We start from the raw sequence: 21,845 nt of genomic DNA, 5'->3' as shown, positions 1-21,845 counted from the left end.
ACTTCTTTAATACTTTTGTCTGTACAAAACGTTTAGTTACTGATGTTAGCAGTGCATCTTCTACTTATTTTAAGGCATCATAAATGTCATCATTTGCCACGTTTAAACATGTCAGAAAATTTTTGATGCGCTCGAAAGCAGTCAAAACTTCACCAGCACTTGTTTTGTCCTTGGTAACTACAGGTATAACTTCTTTTTCATCACTATAACTATCACTCGCACCTGAAGCTTCAATGTTGGTCACTCTATTCAAAATTTCTTGGTCAGTCATCTCACTTGTGACAAGTACCTGGTCATCAACGGTGACAAAGTCATTGAAATTGAGCTCTGCAGGGATTCCAGATGACCTCCGTGCAATGGTAGCCCAAAGCTCACAAATTGATGGGTCATCCACAAGATCTTCCTCATCTTCACCACCATCTGGGTTGAAAGCCATCTTAATTATTCCACTTTATTTCAGCACTTCACAATTATGTCCTTCGTAACACACAACCACGCACCATTTGTACGGCTTCCTTCACATTAACTTCAGGCTCACTTTTTTCGCAGGCAGTGTTGGCAAGCATTTTACGACAGAGTGTCTTCCTGTAATTTCGAATGATGCCTAAATCCAGAGGTTGAAGAACGGCTGTGCAGTTTGGTGGTAGGCACTCTATGCGCACATTTTCTAAGCGAGGAACAACATTGTGGGCTGTCCTTATCAACCTGTTTAAGCCTGGAAAGTGAGAGGATGCCTGAGGAGTGGAGAAGAAGTGTACTGGTACCGATATTTAAGAATAAGGGGAATGTGCAGGACTGCAGTAACTACAGGGGGATACAATTGATGAGGCACAGCATGAAGTTATGGGAAAGAGTAGTGGAAGCTCGGTTAAGAAGGGAGGTGATAATTAGTGAGCAGCAGGATGGTTTTATGCCAAAAAAGAGCACCACAGATGCAATGTTTGCTCTGAGGATGTTGATGGAGAAGTTTAGAGAAGGCCAGAAGGAGTTGCATTGCGTCTTTGTGGACCTGGAGAAAGCATATGACAGGGTGCTTCGAGAGGAGTTGTGGTATTGTATGAGGAAGTCGGGAGTGGCAGAGAAGTATGTAAGAGTTGTACAGTATATGTACGAGGGAAGTGTGACAGTGGTGAGGTCTGTGGTAGAAGTGACAGATGCATTCAACGTGGAGGTGGGATTACATCAGGGATCGGCTCTAAGCCCTTTCTTATTTGTAATGGTGATGGACAGGTTAACAGACTAGATTAGACAGGAGTCCCCATGGACTATGATGTTTGCTGATGACATTGTGATCTGTAGTGATAGTAGGGAGCAGGCTGAGGAGACCCTGGAGAGGTGGAGATATGCTCTACAGAGGAGAGGAATGAAGGTCAGTAGGAACAAGACAGAATACATGTGTGTAAATGAGAGGGAGATCAGTGGAATGGTGAGGATTCAGGGAGTAGAGTTGGCGAAGGTGGATGAGTTTAAATACTTGGGATCAACAGTACAGAGTAATGGGGATTGTGGGAGAGAGGTGAAAAAGAGAGTGCAGGCAGGGTGGAGTGGATGGAGAAGAGTGACAGGAGTAATTTGTGACAGACGAGTATCAGCAAGAATGAAAGGGAAGGTCTACAGGACAGTAGTGAGACCAAGTATGTTATATGGGCTGGAGATGGTGGCACTGACCAGGAAGCAGGAGACAGAGCTGGAGGTGGCAAACTTAAAGATGTGAAGATTTGCATTGGGTGTGACGAGGATGGACAGGATTAGAAATAAGGACATTAGAGGGTTAGCTCAGGTTGGACGGTTGGGAGACAAAGTCAGAGAGGTGAGATTGCGTTGATTTGGACATGTGCAGAGCAGAGATGCTGGGTATACTGGGAGAAGGATGCTAAGGATAGAGCTGCCAGGGAACAGGAAAAGAGGAAGGCCTAAGCGAAGGTTTATGGATGTGGTGAGAAAGGACATGCAGGTGATGGGTGTAACAGAACAAGATGCAGAAGACAGAAAGATATGGAAGAAGATGATCTGCTATGGCAGCCCCTAATGGGAACAGCCAAAAGAAGAAGATCAACCTGTTTAAGCCATTCCCCGAAGACTGGGGTAGTTATCCAAACGTGCTTGTTGGCTTTATTTTCACACGGGAGAAACGTCACATTTTTAAAACAACGAGGCTTCGCCGACTTCCCGATGATAAGTGACTGAAACATTTCTGTCTATGAGGCATTACAAGAAAAGAGAGCCTTAAGCCACTGCTTTGATTTTTTGCCTCCATGACAAGGATCATTCCTGGCAGACAAGGTGCGGTGTGGTAGCAGCTTATAGAACATCCCTATCTCGGCAGCATTAAAAAAAATCGTCAGGACTATAAAGAGCAATCAATTTTTTTAACTTCACTGGATCTCCATTCGTTTACTGTCTTGAGTGAAACTGATGACTCTTCACCACAGATTGCTTTTGCTGTGATCCCAAAGCGATCTCGAAAGTGAATCAGCCATCCCTAACTAGCAGTAAAGTCTTTGTGCCCCAAGGCAGTAGCCATTGATTTCGCGTTCTCCTGGATGAGTGGCCCAGTAATCGGAATGTTCCTCGCACGAGCATCTTGGAACCACACAAAAACTCCTTTTTCAAAATCATCAAATGCTACAGTTCATATACGTTTGCACTGGGGCACAAGGTTTGCTTCCTGAGATTTCTCCTCGATTTTTGCGTGGTCTTTCAAAAAGGTTGAGAGTGTTCCTAAAAAAATCGTAATTTGCTGACAGCTTCTTTTTTCTTTAAACCGGAATCAAAAGCCGCAAAAATCTCAAGTTTTTTTTCTAAGGTGAACTACTGTCGCTTTTTTCAGGTCAGACATTTTTTAATGAGGGCAAAATAGAAAAACACAACAGAACAAACAGAGCAAAACTTTAACACAACTTTTAACAGTGAAGGAAACTCTGAGGACTCTCATCAGGATCTTTCTACGGAAGTGAGCTTCAAATGCAGAACAGCTTAGAGCCTGTCAGAACCGCTCAGAGCAGGTCTAACTGCGTTTCTTAAAGAAAAAACTTCACAAAGTAAATAACTCTTTTGGGGATTCCAAGGCCTTTTGGTACTTCGTTGTAATGAAAGTATCTTCCAAAGCTATTTCGTAGTACTGAGATTTTTACAGGCTACGCCTTATGATGAAACTGCAGGAACCACAAAAAAAAACTTCGTTATAATGAAAGTTTTGTTGTATCGATATTCGTTGTAATGGAATTTTACCTGTACAATGTCAATCAATACAAACATTTACTCTGATTGGTTCATTGGTTTACACCCAAATGAGTTATCTCTATACATAATACGCTACCGTGGCTCTTCGTTTGTCTGTCCAGGATTTTAAACCACCTGTAGCTCGCAAACCGTTTGACCAATTGACCTGAAATTTGGTACACATATATTACGTGACTTCTACTATCCGCTTTCAGGGTGATGATTAACCTCCAAGGTTATTCCTCTTTTAATTTTTTTTTTTTTATTTTATAGTAGAATCAACTCTTGGCAGCGGCCAGCAGGGTGGCCATGCAGCGCAGGTGTACAGGCGCAGTTCTCATCCTTACCTCCTTCGCCGTCACTTCCCCTACCTCTTCATATCTTAAATTCCAGCTTAAGTGACAAATTAAGGAAAACGTACTAAGTAATTACAACACAAACACTGACTTAATCAGTTTTAACGTGAAAAGATGCCGACGAAAGAAGAAAAGAAATGGGCCGCTAGGGTGGAGAAAATAAGGGCTGCTCAGGAAGCAACAAGCGCATCAACCTCTGAGCAAACAAATGATAAACGTACAGAGGATGAAAACTAGGAATGTTCAAGTCAAGTGTATTCACTGCACGTTATCATGCAGTGTGCCATTACTGGTATAAAATAAAAGTCTATTATATTATACTAGTCATTTAGCCCGTTACAGTAACGGGCGCTAGAACAGTAGGGCATAAACTTTAGTAGGAACAGTCTACATTAAATGGCAAGGGACTTTGACCTTTCTTTATGTTTGTCGTATTTTTCTTTCTTTCAGCCTTTCTTTTGTTGAGGTTTACTTGCTGAGCTGACCGTTCTTCGTGGGCTGCCACCATGTATTGTGTGTCTTTAATTTTCTGTGACAGTAATACTGTCTTGTAAGTCCGCTGGCTTGTACATCCGTAATATACCTTTAATTTTCTCTGGCGGTAATACAGGTGTGCACGTCGGTAATATGCCTTTAATCTCCTCTGACAGTAATACTGGCTTGTATGTGGCTGTAATATGCGTCACTGTATTGTGTACCTTTAATTTCCTCTCGCAGTAATACTGGTTTGTATTTCCGTAAAACACCTCTAACTTTCTCTGACAGTAATATCGCGCATCACACCATGCCCCACGCATGCGCACTTCTCCAGAAGACACACACACACAGACACCTGGACGCACAAAGGGATTTTATTAAAGAGGATTCTGGTTCTTCTTATACCTTTGAGTTGAGCCACCACCCTTGAAATTTCTGCGCTTATAACAACTGTCCATTCTGGTTGTTTTACAGGACATCTGCTCATTTCTTAGTCATCTTTCAGTACATTTTGGTTCACTTGACCTTTATCTGGTTTCCTGATAAGCCTGCAAAGGTTTCTGACATTTATTAACCCTTTATGCTATTTCTTTAAGATGAAGACCTTTAAATTATTCTTCTACATTAGTCACCTTCAATTGAACTGTTTAAATCTAGACTGAAGGCTCATTTCTGTTCTCTAGCTTTCAGTGACCTACACCGATACAGATGGTTGCTCTACTCTTAGATATCTTCTTTCTTTTCTTTAACTCACCGCTGGCTGTATTTGATTTTATTGTATTTTATTTCTGTTTATTTTATTTATGCTCATTGTATGTTTTAATGTAAAGCACTTTGGCTACAGCATTACTGATGCTGTTTTCAATGTGCTCTATAAATAAATTGACATTTTTGTGATAATTTTGTTTGGGCTCACTACACTGATTTCCCTGCGCACATGTGGAAACATGGTGTGTCTGGTCACAGTGGTCAAGTTTCAACCTTAATCAGGCAATTTTTGTTGTCATTTTCTAGGAATAAACAATTGAAACACTGGGACATTAAGTGATTCAGTCACAGTCAAGTAATGAGTCAGTGGTGGGCACTGACTGGATAGCCTTGCTATTTACAAGGACGTGCTATCTGTCTAACAGGGTAGATTGCAGAACTGAAACCTGTAAGTTGGGAGCATGCACTAATACAGCATGTTGCCGCACCCACCACACGACGAGCCACCTCAGGATCCCAAATTAGGATCCAAGTGCAACAGGTGACACGTCAGCACCACACTAGTTCAAATGGAATGGAACAGTGTGATGTTTTTTATACAGTGGAGTGCCAATCCTAGATAGATAGATAGATAGATAGATAGATAGATAGATAGATAGATAGATAGATAGATAGATAGATAGATAGATAGATAGATAGATAGATAGATAGATAGATAGATAGATAGATAGATAGATAGTGCCTTTCAAATCTATCTTTCTATCTATGTGATAGATAGATAGATAGATAGATAGATAGATAGATAGATAGATAGATAGATAGATAGATAGATAGATAGATAGATAGATAGATAGATAGATAGATAGTGCCTTTCAAATCTATCTTTCTATCTATGTGATAGATAGATAGATAGATAGATAGATAGATAGATAGATAGATAGATAGATAGATAGATAGATAGATAGATAGATAGATAGATAGATAGATAGATAGATAGATAGATAGATAGATAGATAGATACTTTATTAATCCCAATGGGAAATTCACATTCTTCAGCAGCAGCATACTGATACAATAAATAATATTAAATTAAAGAATTATAATAATGCAGGTGAAAAACAGACAATAACTATGTATAATGTTAAATATTAACGTTTATCCCCCCCCCCCCCCCCCCGGGTGGAATTAAAGAGTCGCATAGTTTGGGGGAGGAACGATCTCCTCAATCTGTCTGTGGAGCAGGACAATGACAGCAGTCTGTCGCTGAAGCTTCTCTTCTGTCTGGAGATGATACTATTTAGTGGATTCCATCAACCCCCAAGTTTTCCCTTGCAAGTTGGAGAACCTGCTTGGAGGGCTGGATGCAGATTAACGTCATACCCAGGACGGAGTCATTGCAGGTTAAGGGCCTAATGGAGTGGAATCACTTCTGGCATGTACAGGATTTGAACCAGCAACCTCCTGATTGCTGGCGCAGATCCCCAGCCCTATAACCTATTGGTAAATCTTGGTCTGTCATTGTAGGAAAGCAATTCTGTGTCAGGAATGAGACGCAACGTAACAACGGTGTTGTCAGCACCAAAGAGTTGTAGCTACTTTCTTACCGTTGAAGAGCCTCCTGTGCCCCATTGATTGCCGAGTCTTCCACATGCAGAGTGCCACTGAGATCCACCAACACGGCCTTCAAAGCACGACGGCCAGCCATACAGTACTGACTTTAGGGCATGTGATCCTGCAATAACAGGGAGACAGGAATGGACTGCTGAACTTCACTGTCGACTTAAATTACACAATATCTGGACAGTACATAAACTTGAATAAACTTTAACATAAAATGACCAAGCTGTTAAACTTTATTCAACAAGGAAACTAGTACAGTAGATAAGAACAAAAGCATGTGGCATAATTAAGTGCAATTTTCAAAGCGGCTTTTCTACAGCTTCACACTAACGATTAATTCTGAAGTGAGCTGTAATGGGCATCAGAGATCGTTTAGGAAAATGGATTAATAGGATGGTTAGTTAGCTGAAAATTTAAGAGTACACATATGATGAGAAAGGGGTAAGGTTATCAGTGGCATCCCTGAGGAGTCTGTGCTCAAATTTATATTACTGATAAAGATTATTATGATATAGTTTGGAAACGTGTGAAGTTTGCAGATGACACAAGAACTAAAGGGATTGAAAACAATGAGGGGAGCAATAAAAACAGACCCAAACAAACTTCAAGCTTTAGTGAACTTTTACAACGTGATATAGAATGAAGACAGTTGCAATGTGCTATGCATGAATAACAAACATGAATGATAAAAACGTGAGGATCACTCTCTAGTAAACATCATAGAAGAAGAAGTAGAAAGGGTTTCCAGTTTGAAGTTTCTGTGAACCCATCATCACCGATGACCTCCACAACTAACTGCATTGCACTAGTTAAAAAGGCTCAGCTGCGGCTCTGTTATTTACAGACACTTAAGACCACAGAGTTGACTGCGGAACTGCTCGGGTCCTTTTATCGCTGTTCTGTTGAGAGTGTTTTGACATACTGTATTATAGCGTGGCATGCCAAGCGCGCAACAGCCATCAGGGGGGCATTACAGAGAGTTATTAATACAGCTCAAAAGATCTTTGGACCTCCTTATGGATTAATAAATAAGGATTTATTAATCCAACCAGACAAAATCTAATGAAGATATTAAAGCTATAAGAATGTAATTTCTTTGTAACTAAAGTACTGAACTACAGAAACTGCTTTAAACTGGTCTTGTATGTGTGAGCTGATAAAAGCGTATTTTTAGGAATGCGAGTGCCTGGTGACTCTTTGTTTTGGTATACTCCTGCATGTAATAAATCAGGATGTAACCCGTAACTTACAGCAATCTATGTATGACCTCAAAATTAACTGTCATGTTTTTTTTTTCTTTGGCTAATGAATAAGCTAGGTAATATAAGAGGATTTTTCTTTTCTTTTACGCGGAGTGTCTGTTCTGACCAGCCAGTGGCACTGAGCTTCCAGTCTCTTCGGAGGCATGGGGGGGCAGCAGTCTCTTTAACTCACCAAGAATAAAAAATAAAGATATTGCTTTTTATTTTATATTGGTGTCCGTTTCCTTGTCGTCACCGACTTTCAGTGACCGCAAACATTACGATGACTTTCAAGAGGACTGAATACCTTTGCACACCACGGTACAAGGGGTTGTCAAGTTATCCACACTTTGAAAGCTCAAATTGGTTTCAAACTTCTCAGCTCTTTCGCCGAGTTTTGCAAACCTCAAGTCCGTAATCTCGGTGTCATTTTTGACAGTAACCTGTCATTGGAGAAACGGATTAACTCTACACTGATAGATTACATGGCCAGATGTCCACATGACCGTCATCATCAAGTTCTTCTATGAAAACCCTGAATATAATGAGGACTGACTGAGGTCATTTATGTTAAGTAGAATGCCTAGAGAGGGCCAGCTGGGTGGTCTCGTGGCCTCGGAACCCCTGCAGATTTTTTTTTTTCTCCAGCCGCCTGGAGTTTTTTTTGTTTTTTCTGTTCTCCCTGGCCATCGGACCTTACTTTAATTCTAGTGTTCCCTTATTTTAATTCTTATTTGTCTTTTTTCTCTTTCTTCATCAAGTAAAGCACTTTGAGCAACATTGTTTGTATGAAAATGTGCTCTAGAAATAAATGTTGTTGTTGTTGTTGTAGTCAGAGTTTCTTTTTCCAGCTCCGTCTTTTAGCTAAATTTGTGAATTTCCCCTTGGGATTAATAAAGTATCTATCTATCTATCTATCTATCTATCTATCTATCTATCTATCTATCTATCTATCTATCTATCTAAAGTCAAACCTTATTCATCTCCTAGGGATCTTGAGAAAGCTGCTCCTGCTTTTATCTTTTCTCGACTTGATTACTGCAACTCGTATTTTGTGATGAGCAAATCCCCGATACGCAGGTTGTAGTTGGTCCAGAATGCTGCTGCCCGTAAGGTAAGAAAGTCTGATTCTGTTTCTCCAATATTAGCTTCTTTATACTGGGGCTGCCTGTTAAGTTTCAGAATTGACTTTAGTTTTGTTGCTAGTTTTTAAATCATTACATGGGTCTGCTCCTGTCTGTTTATCTGAATTGTGTGTTTTACACCAGCCATCTAGAGTGCTTAGATCTACCGGTCAGTTGTCTCTTATGGTCCCTCACACTAAGTGTTAAAACTAAGGGGGGGACAGGACTTTGGCAGCTGCTGCACCTCATCTGTGGAACTCTTTACCTCATTACATTAAGGACGCACCTTCAATTGACCTGTTTAAAATGAGATTGAAGACGCATTTCTATTCTCTAGCTTTCGGTGACCTTCACTGATACTGATGGGTTTCCCTACTCTTAGTCATCTTCTTTCTTTTCTTTAACTCACTGCTGGCTGTTCTTCATTTTATTGTACTTGATTTCTATTCATTTTATTTATGTTCATTGTATGTTTTAATGTAAAGCACTTTGGCTACAGCATTACTGATGTTGTTTTAAATGTGCTCTATAAATAAACTGACGTGTTATATTCTAAAGAAAAAATCAAGGCATGAGAACTCTATAATGTGCAAGTGAGGTCACATCTGGAATACTGTGTACTGCTTTGGAATTAAGCCCCTTTAGTAATAAAGACTACGTAATGTAGGTATTTAAATGTTTCTATTTAAATTGTGATTCACAAACCCAAGGATAACCAGTGAAAGTTATGAGGAAATGTGCTGAACCACACGGTGGCTCATGCAGCAAACCATAGAGTCATTTGCAGAAATGGAAACCTTAGAAACTTTTAAGAGGTATCGAAATGGGAAATCATAAAACATCAGTTATTAACCCATCAGGCTGGATGCACTGAAAAGTTTTTTCTCTCTTTTGTCAAGCATCGTATCTTTTTGTGCCCTTGTTCATAAATGCAGCCTAAAAAATGGCTGAGCAAAAAAAAAAAAAAAAAAGGCAGAAGAGCCAGAAATAACATTCTCTGTCTGGCTTTAGCTTTTGTGTAATGCTGCCTGGACGGGCTCTTGCAGTCCTGAAATGGATGAAGCAAGTCATGCGACTCTATTTCTGTGTGTTCACATCCATTTTCTGAGTACATTTCGCATTAAGAAAAGTTTCTTGTTTGAATGAATGCAAACACTTGCCTACACAATGGTTTTGTCAGACCTCAACCTGCGTATCTCAGTGTTCAAGGACTTTAAACTGATTTGTAATAACTAATGCTCTATTTGGACTTCAAAAAAGTTGACAAAGGAGCAAAACTGGATTTTTAGATAGATAGATAGATAGATAGATAGATAGATAGATAGACAGACAGACAGACAGACAGACAGACAGACAGACAGACAGACAGACAGACAGACAGACAGACAGATAGATAGATAGATAGATAGATAGATAGATAGATAGATAGATAGATACTTTATTAATCCCAATGGGAAATTCACATTCTTCAGCAGCAGCATACTGATACAATAAATAATATTAAATTAAAGAATGATAACAATGCAGGTGAAAAACAGAAAAACAGACAATAACTTTGTATAATGTTGAATGTTAACGTTTACCCCTCTGGGTGGAATTAAAGAGTTGCATAGTTTGAGGGAGAAACGATCTCCTCAATCTGTCAGTGGAGCAGGACAGTGACAGCAGTCTGTCGCTGAAGCTGCTCTTCTGTCTGGAGATGATACTATTAAGTGGATGCAGTGGATTCTCCATAATTGATAGGAGCCTGCTGAGCGCCCTTCGCTCTGCCACAGATGTCAGACTGTCCAGCTCCATGCCAACAATAGAGCTTGCCTTCCTCACTAGTTTGTCCAGACGTGAGGCGTCTTTCCTCTTAATGCTGCCTCCCCAGCACACCACCGCGTAGAAGAGGGCGCTCGCCACAACTGTCTGATAGAACATCTGCAGCATCTTATTGCAGATGTTGAAGGACGCCAGCCTTCTAAGGTAGTATAACCGGCTCTGTCCTTTCTTGCACAGCGCATCAGTATTGGCAGTCCAGTCTAATTTATCATCCAGCTGCACTCCCAGATATTTATAGGTCTGCACCATCTGCACACAGTCACCTTTGATGATCACTGGGTCTGTGAGGGGTCTGGGCCTCCTAAAATCCACCACCAGCTCTTTGGTTTTGCTGGTGTTCAGGTGTAGGTGGTTTGAGTCAAAGACAAAGCCTATCGGAAAATGTTAACATCAAAAGCCACAGATACATTTCCATCCATTTGTCAAACCTCTTTTCTAGAATTTAATCATGGCAAATAGGGCTGGGCGATATGGCTCAAAATTCAAAGTGCAATATTTTTGGACCAAAAGTCAATATACGATATGCAACGATATTTTTTTTCCTATCAATTATTACTTAAAAAAGAAGCCATACATTTATGTTGTTCTTTAGTTATTTACATGTAATTGCAAACTTACAACTTTACATCATAGGCATAAACCAAAATATACTCATTAATGCAAGAAACACATCTAAACATTTACGCAAGAAAGCCAGTTTTCTGAATATTAGGTGACGTTGGAGTAGATGCTTTATCTACTTTACTAGGTTTGCCTAAAAAAACTTACAATAATAATGTTTCAATATGCTCTTTTTAAGCTATGTTTTGTAAACAAATAAAGCGTGGCAAGAATATGCATTCAGGTAACACAATTTCACAAATTTTGTGAAAGAAAGACAAGTCTGTCAACTGCCACTGGCTTTAAAGATGCTCTGTGGCAGTTCACTATGTGCTAAATGTATATCTTTTGCAATGTTGTATGTTACTGCAGCTGTTATTTCCTTCCATTTGGGGCTTGTTTTTTCATACGGTATGCAACGAGAGAACGTTGCCGACAGTGTGATTTGTTTTGCGGCAGGGATGTGTTTCGTTGTGTTTTGAGCAGAGTTCTCGCGAAGTTTAATACATTCTTCGTAACGTGTTTTGTTTTCAAATGATTGAAAAGGTTCGAGGTGTTGCTGCTCTTCGTTCCTACTTCTCTCTTACAAAGTTTACATATAACAGTCTTTTGTTCTGTATCATTTTGTCTAAAGCCAAACCAGTTCCAAACAACGGAGGTCACATTTGTACCTTTTTTTGGCACTAAATCATCGCTGATAGCCGTACTCGTTTCTGCCTCCATCTCAGCCATTGTTGTTACTGTTTAAGATAAGCAGGAGGCGGGGTTTAATTGCAATGACTGCATTTAGGATGTGCTCCAATTAGCAGAAATAACGCACTACACACTTGTAGTGTTTAATAAAACATATTACATAATATATCTCGATAGGTTTGTTTTCAAACGATGCATTAAAAAATATTGTTCATATCGTGCCACTCAATATATCGCACAGGCCTAATGGCAAAGCAAAAAAAAAAAAAAAAACAAGTAGGTTAAACAAGATGCCAGTCCTTTGAAGGGCATATCGATATAAACTCTCACACTGAACCAATCTACCGTTAACCATTTAGCATGTCTTTGGTGTGTGTGGGACTAAAAGTGTTTGTACACTGTGGGAATCCCAAGTGGGACTGCATTCCTGCCTCCTCTACTACTCCTGATTGCAACCTGCATGACAAAAAAATCCAGTACACACACGCACACACACATATTATATATATTATATATATATATATATATATATATATATAATGTTACCGGAAATGTATGAAACGCGGGCATTGTATAGAATGCCTAGGCAGTATATAGAATTCCTGGAGTTTTTTTTTTTTTTTTATTTCGCCTTATACAATTTCTTGTATTAGGAATTTGGTAGTTTTCGCATACCCCTTGGGGTCAGAGCGCAGGGTCAGCCATTGTACAGCGCCCCTGGAGCAATTACAGGTTAAGGGTCTTGCTCAAGGGCCCAGCAGAGCAGTGGCCTTTTGGCAGTGACGGGGATTCGAACCGGCAACCTTCGGGATACCAGCGCAGATCCTTAGCCTCAGAGCCACCACTCCGCCCTTTTCTGGGCAAAGTATGAAATATCAGAATAATTTTAATATTATATATACTTTCCCTAGGCATTGTATGTAATACCTAGGCATTATATAGAATGACAAATGCTATTTAGACAATGTATTAAAAGAGAGACATGAAAAGGCTTTTATTGAAAAGACTTATATGAAAAAGAAAGAAATAGAAAATAAAGTGTAGGACTTTCTTATTGAGGAAAACAAGAAAAAATAAAATGTGAACCTACTTGTTGCAACAAGGAAGGAAAAAATTTTATTTTAAATTGCACTTGTCTTTCTCACAAAAAAGTAAAACTTGAAAAGAGAGTCATGAAAAGGCCTTCATTAAAAATTACATAAATGAAACAAGAAAATATCAAATACAGAACTTTCTTACTGAAAAAATAAGAGAAAAAATGAACCTACTTGTTGCAACAAGGAAAGTCTGAATGGAATTTTGAATTGCACTTCATTGCTTTTTTGCATTAGCGGGAGTATTTTATTCTTTGCCGGTTTGTCTTTTGGCATTGCATAGAATGCCTAGGAAATGTGTGAAATATTAATCGTTTCATTCTTTGACGTCCAATTTTCGGCATTCTATATATTGCCTAGGCATTCAATACAATACCCGCCTTTCATACATTGTGGGTAACATAATATTTTGCATTCATGCGAAAATTAACAGAATATGAATTTCTCCCCCTGAAGTACATTAAGCAACGTTTTCGACGTAAGGATTTACCCACGAAATCTTTTAAAGTGTTCTGTTTGTGCAACTCTCTCAGCAATGCGTATATATAATAAGCAAATGTGAAGCGATTCAACACATGTATACCATTTGTACCAGCAGCCGGTTCTATGTACGTTTTAGAAATCAATTCCTGCGCTCTGCTTGCCTTGCGTTGAAAACGGCAGCACTTGCGCGAAGTTTTGACGATTAGGGCGGTTCGATGAAAGATGACATGTACCGTGCAACAAGAATGTTCCGCTTTACCTGTACGTCTGCTCCCCAAACAGTGTATTTAAGTTTTCTCTACTTGCAGAACTCAGTCAATGCTCTAGGAGTGAATTCTGTCATTTGATAAATGTGATTCGCGAAGCTACTTTGTTTCTGTCGCACTGGTAATGACGTCATTCTTGCGCCTGACTTCAAGTGGATGAAGAAGTGATTGACAAAAGAATGTAATATCTGAGTGGCTGAATTCCGAAATAATTGACAGATGACCACGCCCACAGGATACGCCCGTTTTACTCTAGCCTACCGCAATACCCTTTTTGGCATCAGATGTTTCCACGCAACACGGCACACGTGACCGTGCAACCATTGGGTAAGCAGTCCGAATTCGACATGTTTGAACAAAATAACGGAACCAAAAAAAATTGAAACGGAAGTTTAAGATAGGAACTTCATGCCGTCGGGGTGTTACGACCTGGGAGACGTGACACGGTTGAGGGAAAGCTAAACGAAACGAAGTACAGAGATATACTACTCCAGGTCCTCAGACGGGGCTTAAGGTTCCCCGTCCAGCAGGACACATTAGGACAGTGGTTCTGAATCTGTGTGGCAGTAACAAAAAAGGGGGCGCGAAGATGTGAAAAAAAGAAAACGAATCGAAAAATATGAAAAATACATCTATTGAAACCAAAACAAATTAACTTAAACTACATTCTGATACTAGAAAAGTAAATATAGAGTTAGATAAATGCCGATAAAAGTTAAGCAGGTATAATAAAATATGCATGTATGATATATCATTAATTAAAAAAGAACAAATTGGTATTCGTGGGCTCCTTTAAAAAAAACGTTAGGGGGCGCGATTAAAACTGTTATGAAAACTCGGGTCGCAAATACTTAAAGGTTGAGAATTGCTGCATTAGGACAGTGACCCTAAGCAAAAAGAAAATGCAACACAGGAGTGGTTTAGGGACACTTCTGTGAATGTTCTACTGTGGACAAGCCAAAGCCCTGTCTTGAACCCAAACAAACAGCTCTGGAGAGACAGGGGGAAAAAAGCTGTACACTAAGAGCCTCCTTGCAGCCTGACAGACCTAGAGAGGAACTGCAGAGAATAATGGCAGAAAATCCCCAAATCCAGGTGTGTGAAAGACCCAAAAAGAGCCCAGGCTGGATTCGCTGACAAACGGGCTTCAACTAAGTGTTGAACAAAAGGTCTGGATTCTTGTGTCAGTGGGTAATTTCAGTTTTTTAATAAAGTTGCAGCAATTTCTAACTTCTTGCTTTCACTTTGTCATTCTGGGGTATTGAGATGTTGCTTGGTGAGGAAAAAAAATTGAATGTAAATGGTTTTAAATACAAGACTGCAGCATAACAAAATGTGTGAAAAACGTGAATGCGAATCCGAAAGTCCGAATGCTTTCTGATTCTGCTGCATACATATTGTCAAACTTTTGCACCTGAGGGAATCACCTTCAGGGCTTAATAGACCTGCCATTGCTGTCTCACAAACGTTATGGTGCCTGGAAATGGTCTGACCAAAATGTATGCAAATCCCCTTAAATGAAAGTAAGCAATGTGCACCATAATCAAGTCTGAAGTATTTGACATGAAAGTTTAAACTGTGGAGCAGAAGGGTAAATCAAGGAAAAATATGCTGTTATCCCAAACATTATGGTGGGCACTGTATATTGTTATGGCCAGGAAGACTTGGGGAGCCCCCAATAAACGTTGGGGAGCCAGCCAGGCAACTCATTTAAATGAACAAAACACAAACGTATTGTGGCTTACTAGCGACAGACATTTTTTTCCAATCCATGCAGCTTACAGCAGCGGATCTCAACCTGCTGTGCAAGATGGCATTTCTGGGGGTGCGACAAAGAGGAAAGCTGTGTCATGATTTGCCAAAACTGAGTGAGGTGCATTGATAGATAGATAGATAGATAGATAGATAGATAGATAGATAGATAGATAGATAGATAGATAGATAGATAGATAGATAGATAGATAGATAGATAGATAGATACTTTATTAATCCCAAGGGGAAATTCACATACTCCAGCAGCAGCATACTGATAAAATACAATATTAAATTAAAGAGTGATAAAAATGCAGGTACTGTATAACAGACAGTAACTTTGTATAATGTTAACGTTTAGATACCCCCCCCCCCCAGCCCCATCCGGGTGGTATTGAAGAGTCACATAGTATGGGGGAGGAATGATCTCCTCAATGTGTCAGTGGAGCAGGACATTGACAGCAGTCTGTCGCTGAAGCTGCTCCTCTGTCTGGAGATGATCCTGTTCAGTGGATGCAGTGGATTCTCCATGACAGGAGCCTGCTCAGCGCCCGTCGCTCTGCCACAGATGTCAAACTGTACAGCTCCGTGCTTACAATAGAGCCTGCCTTCCTCACCAGTTTGTCCAAGCGTGAGGCGTCCCTCTTCTTTATGCTGCCTCCCCAGCACACCACCGCGTTGAAGAGGGTGCTCGCCACAACCATCTGATAATAAGATGCTGCAGATGTTGAAAGACGCCAGGCTTCTAAGGAAGTATAGTCGGCTCTGTCCTCTCTTGCACAGAGTATTAGTATCGGTAATAATTCTTTATATTTATATAGCGCTTTTCTCACTACTCAAAGCGTTCCCCACACAGGGACGACCCGGGAAATGAACCCACAATCTCCTTACTGCAAAGCAGCAGCACTACCACGGTGCCACCTGTGAGGATTTTTGCTATTGGGGGGCGAAGGAGGACTGAATTGGATGCAACACCTGCTGCTTACACTCAGCCCTGCTCTTCTGCTGGCGGTCCTGGCAGTAGCTCAGCAATTTTAACTGTGCAGCATTTGGTGTTAAACTGCAGTGCAGGTGTTATTGGAGAACAAAGCATGTTGAGAGGGTTTCGTTGCTTAGTAATGTGTTGGTACCCATTGCTTCAATCCCCCAAACCCCTTGATCTTTGATGGTGTGTCATTTCCTCGCGGTATTTGATGCTTTGTGGGATACCCCAGCCCCCGGATTGTCACTCCAGTGTCTAAGCTTCATGGGCGACACATTTACAAGATTATTGAGATTTATTGAGGCGAGTTGCTCAATTTATATTTAAAATTTATTCACTGAGTTAAAATCTTAATTTTATGAGTTAAATGTGTTCATCCGCAGTACTGTAGGTGGTTCAATTTGTGGTTCAAAAATTACAATTTGACTCCTCCATCTTCAAAATCTTCACATTTTCTGGAGTGTGGGGTTGGGAACCACTGGGCAAACCACTTATTCAAAAATAAGCAAAACAGCCACCTCAGCTTTTCAAAACACATAAAAGGTGTCATTTTTGCTTGACTTCTCAAAACACATAAGAAATGAAGCACGTCTGTTTCAGGCAGCTCAGGAGCTCCTTCCACGTTTAAGTTCAGGGCCCATATGAGACATGCTACACTGGGCATGCCTCTTTTTTTTTTTTTTTTAAACCAGAAGGGGCGGAGCCTTTTCCTGGCTCCAAGGGCGGTGTCAGTTGCCGAGGCTCTTCATGGTACAGCAGAGGAAAGAGAGAATTCTCCCCACATGCCTACCCTATGGAACAACCTTTACTAGCCATTATCAATGATTCTATTAGTGAGGGGGTTGTGCCCTCTTTTTTTAAACATGCTACGGTACATTCCTGTCTAAAAAAGGCTGAATTAGATCTTGGAGTTTTAGTCAATTTTTGCCCGATTTCCCAATTGCCGTTTCTGGCTAAAATATTAGAAAGAATTATTTATAATCAATTGGTTGATCACCCTAACTCCAATAATTTATTTGAGATCTACCAGTCTGGCTTTAGGTGTTATCATGGTGTTGAGATGGCCCTCCTTAAAGTATTCAATGACATCTCTATTATTACTGACTCGGGTGGCGCTGCAGACCTTGTCCTCCTTGACCTGTCCACTGCCTTTGACACTATTGACCATGAGATATTGCTGTTGCGGCTTGAACATCTTGTTGGGCTTAAAGGGGCTGATCTTAACTGGTTGAGGTCATATCTAACTGGTAGACACTTTTCAGTGACTTTAAATTCCTCTTTTTCACCTACTGCTCCTCTTAAATGTGATGTTCCTCAGGGATCCATTTTGGGTCTTATTTTATTCTCTATATACCTTCACCCTATTGGAGCTATTTTTAGGAATTTTAACATTTCTTTTCACTGCTATGCTGATGATACTCAGGTTTATATTCCTGTCTGCAACTCTGCAATGAGTCAACTGCACAACTGTCTTTTTGAACTAAGATCCTGGATGGCTGATAATTTTCTTGACCTGAATCAAAATAAAATGGAGGTGCTTACAGTGGGTCTATCAGCTAAAGCCCAAATTGGTCTTGGACTTCTCGGCTCTTTCTCTGTCTTTTGCAAACCTCAAGTCTGCAGTCTTGATGTTATCTTTGACAGCAACCTCTCTTTTGAGAAACAGATTAATTCTGTAGTCAAGAGTTGATTTTCCAGCTTCATCTTTTAGGTAAGATCAAGCCTTTTTTATCTTCTAGGGATCTTGAGAAAGCTACTCCAGCTTTAATCTTTTTTCGCCTTGATTACTGCAACTCGCTGTATTCTGGGATTAGCAAATCCCTGATACGCAGGTTACACTTGGTCCAGAATGCTGCTGCTCGCTTTCTGGTTGGGGCAAGAAAGTCTGATTCTGTTCCTCCAATATTAGGTTCTTTACACTGGCTGCCTGTCAGTTTTCAAATTGATCAGGGTTTGAATGTGGAGAGTTATGATGATATTCCAGAAGAAGGTGACATGACTGTATTTAGATAAATGTATATTGTTGTACATGAATAAATATAAGACATCCCCTGAAAATAAGCCCTAGTGCATCTTTTGGAGCAAAAATTAATATAAGACCCTGTCTTGTTTTCAGGGAAACACAGTATTGTCTCTCTCCCATTCCTTCCAGACGTCCCGGCTGGGTAGGGTCCCCAGCCATCCACCACAGGTATTGAATTATATTAAAAACATGTACAATTTTAAAATGTATTGCAATATTTTATATTACATCCTTACAGCGTGCATATAAATAGCCATTTTAACACTGGTATATAAAGTACACGGCGCAAGTACTTATGAGATGAAAAACAGCGCAAGTAGTTAAGCATTAAACGAAGAGAAGCCACAACAACCCAGACGTGCTACCAGAGTGACCTGCAGAGTGAGTTTTGCCCTCAGCCGAGCTCTCCTCATCTAGTGAGCCAGACAAGAAGCTCGTTTTTAAGTACATAAAATAGACATTATTCTGAAAAACCAAATTACATGATGGCCGGTGAGTAACTGGAATAGATTTACCGCTACTCAGAGAGATGAATTTAAAAAGAAATCATCTGAATGCTTACCCTTGCTGCACAAAAATGATTCATTCAAAAGGTTTTTTTCTCCTGTGTCAGATAATCATTTAAGAGGGTTATTCAGTCATATTCAAATCACTTATATAAAAAAAACAGAAACGATTCTAACCACAGATGGATTTATGTCATTTACAGTTTTTACGACATTTTAAAAAGGGAATGACTGTTATTAAAAATAAAAAAAAATGCAAAGCAGGGTTTAAAGCCAGTAGAAAACCACTTTAGGATATTGCTAACAGTTACTTTACAGAAGCTTAAAGTCATCCTCATAAATAATTCTGAAGCTGATGTTTAGATATAATACTGCTTAAAATGATGGAAATTTTACATGTAGAAGACAGTATTTATTTTTAAATATAAGTTTGAAGTTGGAAAAATGGAGAAGGGCTTTGGAGGGAAGATGGAGGGTTTCAGATAAATAGGACGAAGAAGACCGAATGTCTGAGGTTTAATGATGATCAGAATTCAGAAGTTAGACTGCAGGGGGAACTACTGAAAAGAGTCAAGTCAAGTTGGGGAGTATGCTCTGGTACAGTACGTTGCCGCACCCACTACACGACAAACCAACTCGGGATCCTGGTTTGCAACCCCCCGAGGCAGACACGCGGTTCAGTCCCACCCTCCGGAAATGACCCTCTATCTGCCACAGCCAAGTGTTGACCCCTTGGTCTGGTCCAGCCACTCAGGTCTCCAACAATGAAGAATCTTACTAGCTGGATCACCCCCTCAGGGCATCACGCCACATGGCCGTTCTGACGCTCCTTCACAATGCAGGTCATGTGCCTCATTCGGGACTCCATGAGCAACACAAAGTCAAACCAGCGGTACCCAAGGATTTTCTGGAGAGACACAATACCGAAGGAGTCCAGTCTTCATCTCAGGTCACTGTATATCGTTCATGTCTCGCAACCATATAGCAAGACAGGAAGCACCAGGACTCTAAAGACTTGGACCTTTCTTCCTTTTGTATAGATATCGGAAGCACCACACACCCCTTTCCAGCGACCTCATGACCCCCCCATGCTCTCCCAAATCGTCTACTGACTTCATAGGAAGAGTCACCAGAGACATGAATGTCACTGCCAAGGTAAGTAAACCTCTCGACAAGGTCGACACTCTCTCCGCAAACAGACACACTGCTGATGGCCGTGCCCAAGAGGTCATTAAAGGCCTGGAGGGATAAGAGTGGAGAAGTTTAAATATCGAGGATCAGTGGAGAATCGGATGCAGGGATAATCCATTGAGTGCAGTGTGGATGGAACAATAGGAAGAAGATATCAGGAGTGTTGTGTGATGGAAGAAGTAAGGCGAAGGTGAAAGGTCAGATTTTCAAGACCTTGAGCAGCTGAGACACGGGCAGTCAAGGGACAGCAGGAGAAGAAGTTAGATGTGTCAGAAATGAGAACGTTGAGATAAATGTGTGAAGTTACAAACAGAACTGAATAAGAAATGAAAGGTGCAACAAAAGTGAGAAAGACATCTAAGAAACTGCAGTGTGAACATGTGATGAGGAGAGACAATGAATATGTGGACAAAAGAGTGAGGGGAATGGGAGTTCAGGGGAAGAAAAAGCACGGGAGGGCGAAGTGGAGGTGGACGGACAAAGTAAAAGAAGATCTGAAGGATCTGACTTGTGAGAATGTGCAGGACTGAGCTTTTTTGGAGAAGGCTGATCAAGCACATCAACCCCACACAGAAGTGGGAAAAGATGAAGAGGTGGACGAAGAATACGTTGTTTTGTAGTATGATGTCAGTTAAACAAAATCTTTTTTGTGTGTTCAGAAAGAAAATGACAGACAAGCATGTTAAAGGCAATAGCTAGAAGACCATCTTTAAGCAGCTTGACGTTCCTGTTACAAGAGTTGCAAACATTATTAAAACGTTTAATGTCCATGGGACTGTAGCCAACCATGTGGTATAGCGGGTCCGCGGCTTCAAAAAAAAAGGGGCCAGGTTATTTTAAATCCGTATAGCCATGTTGTTCTCCGTGGGCGTGATTGCACGACCGTGGGGAGTTAATGAGGTAGTTGGAGCGAGTCGCACCTGCATGTGTGGGTGCGATCATTCTCACTTGCCTCATTGGCTTTCTGCGGCATGTGATTAAGGCGCTGCGCCCACAGAGGCATGGGGGTATGTATATATATATATATATATATATATATATATATATATATACATATATATATACGGGTCGATAGCAGGAAAAGAGGGATGGATAAATGGAGAGATATATAGATGGATAGATGAAGAAAATGAAAGAGGTTAGAAGACATGAAGAGCGGCCTTAGCAGGAGGATCTGGCCACCTAGAAGGAGGAGACAGAACGAGCTGGGGCCACGCAAAGGAGCATTTTGATATGGCGCTCTAGAGGTTAGTTCGCCGCACTGAACATACAGGTGGAGTGTAGCGAGCAAGGCAGGTGTCCTCTGATGGGATCTGAGGAGCGACTACGTGAGCGCGAAGGATGAAGGGAGGACAGCCGACCTTGGACGGTCTGGCAGTGATGTCCGTAAGGAAGCCAAGACAGAGGTCGTCCGAAAGGAGCTCTTTGCTGTTGGGTCTCCATCTGCTATGCGAGTTATGGGTGAACCGGGGGAATGAGAGAAAGAGGTGAGCAAGAACATCGTGAAGAGTGAGACTGCATTTTTAACTTCTGATTTTAAAGGATTTGTTTATTGTTTTGATCCCCACTTTGCACTTGTTTTTATAGATTATTTATTGGAACTGTGGAACACTGCACTAACTGTTTTTGTTTGCTGATTTTTAATAAAAGCACCTTTGCACTGATTGCACTATCCCCTGGCTT

General features: G+C 40.6%; 1 protein-coding gene across 1 annotated transcript in view; it reads right to left on the bottom strand.

Moving 5' to 3' along the window:
* hdhd2 (haloacid dehalogenase-like hydrolase domain containing 2) overlaps positions 1-13,853 on the bottom strand; it is a 38,071-nt gene extending 24,218 nt beyond the window's left edge. Inside the window, exons 1-2 of the mRNA XM_028805019.2 lie at positions 13,702-13,853; positions 6,368-6,495 (exon numbers count right to left, since the gene is read on the bottom strand). Of these exons, the coding sequence (XP_028660852.1) occupies positions 6,368-6,468 (101 nt within the window). The 5' untranslated portion in view covers positions 6,469-6,495; positions 13,702-13,853. The remainder of the gene's footprint in view (positions 1-6,367; positions 6,496-13,701) is intronic.
* Between the last annotated feature and the right edge of the window lie 7,992 nt (positions 13,854-21,845).

The sequence above is a fragment of the Erpetoichthys calabaricus genome, chromosome 7 (genome assembly GCF_900747795.2).
Source record: "Erpetoichthys calabaricus chromosome 7, fErpCal1.3, whole genome shotgun sequence".
Lineage (NCBI taxonomy): Eukaryota > Metazoa > Chordata > Cladistia > Polypteriformes > Polypteridae > Erpetoichthys > Erpetoichthys calabaricus.
The sequence above is the reverse complement of the archived record's forward strand: the minus strand, read 5'-3'. Positions and strand labels throughout refer to the sequence as shown.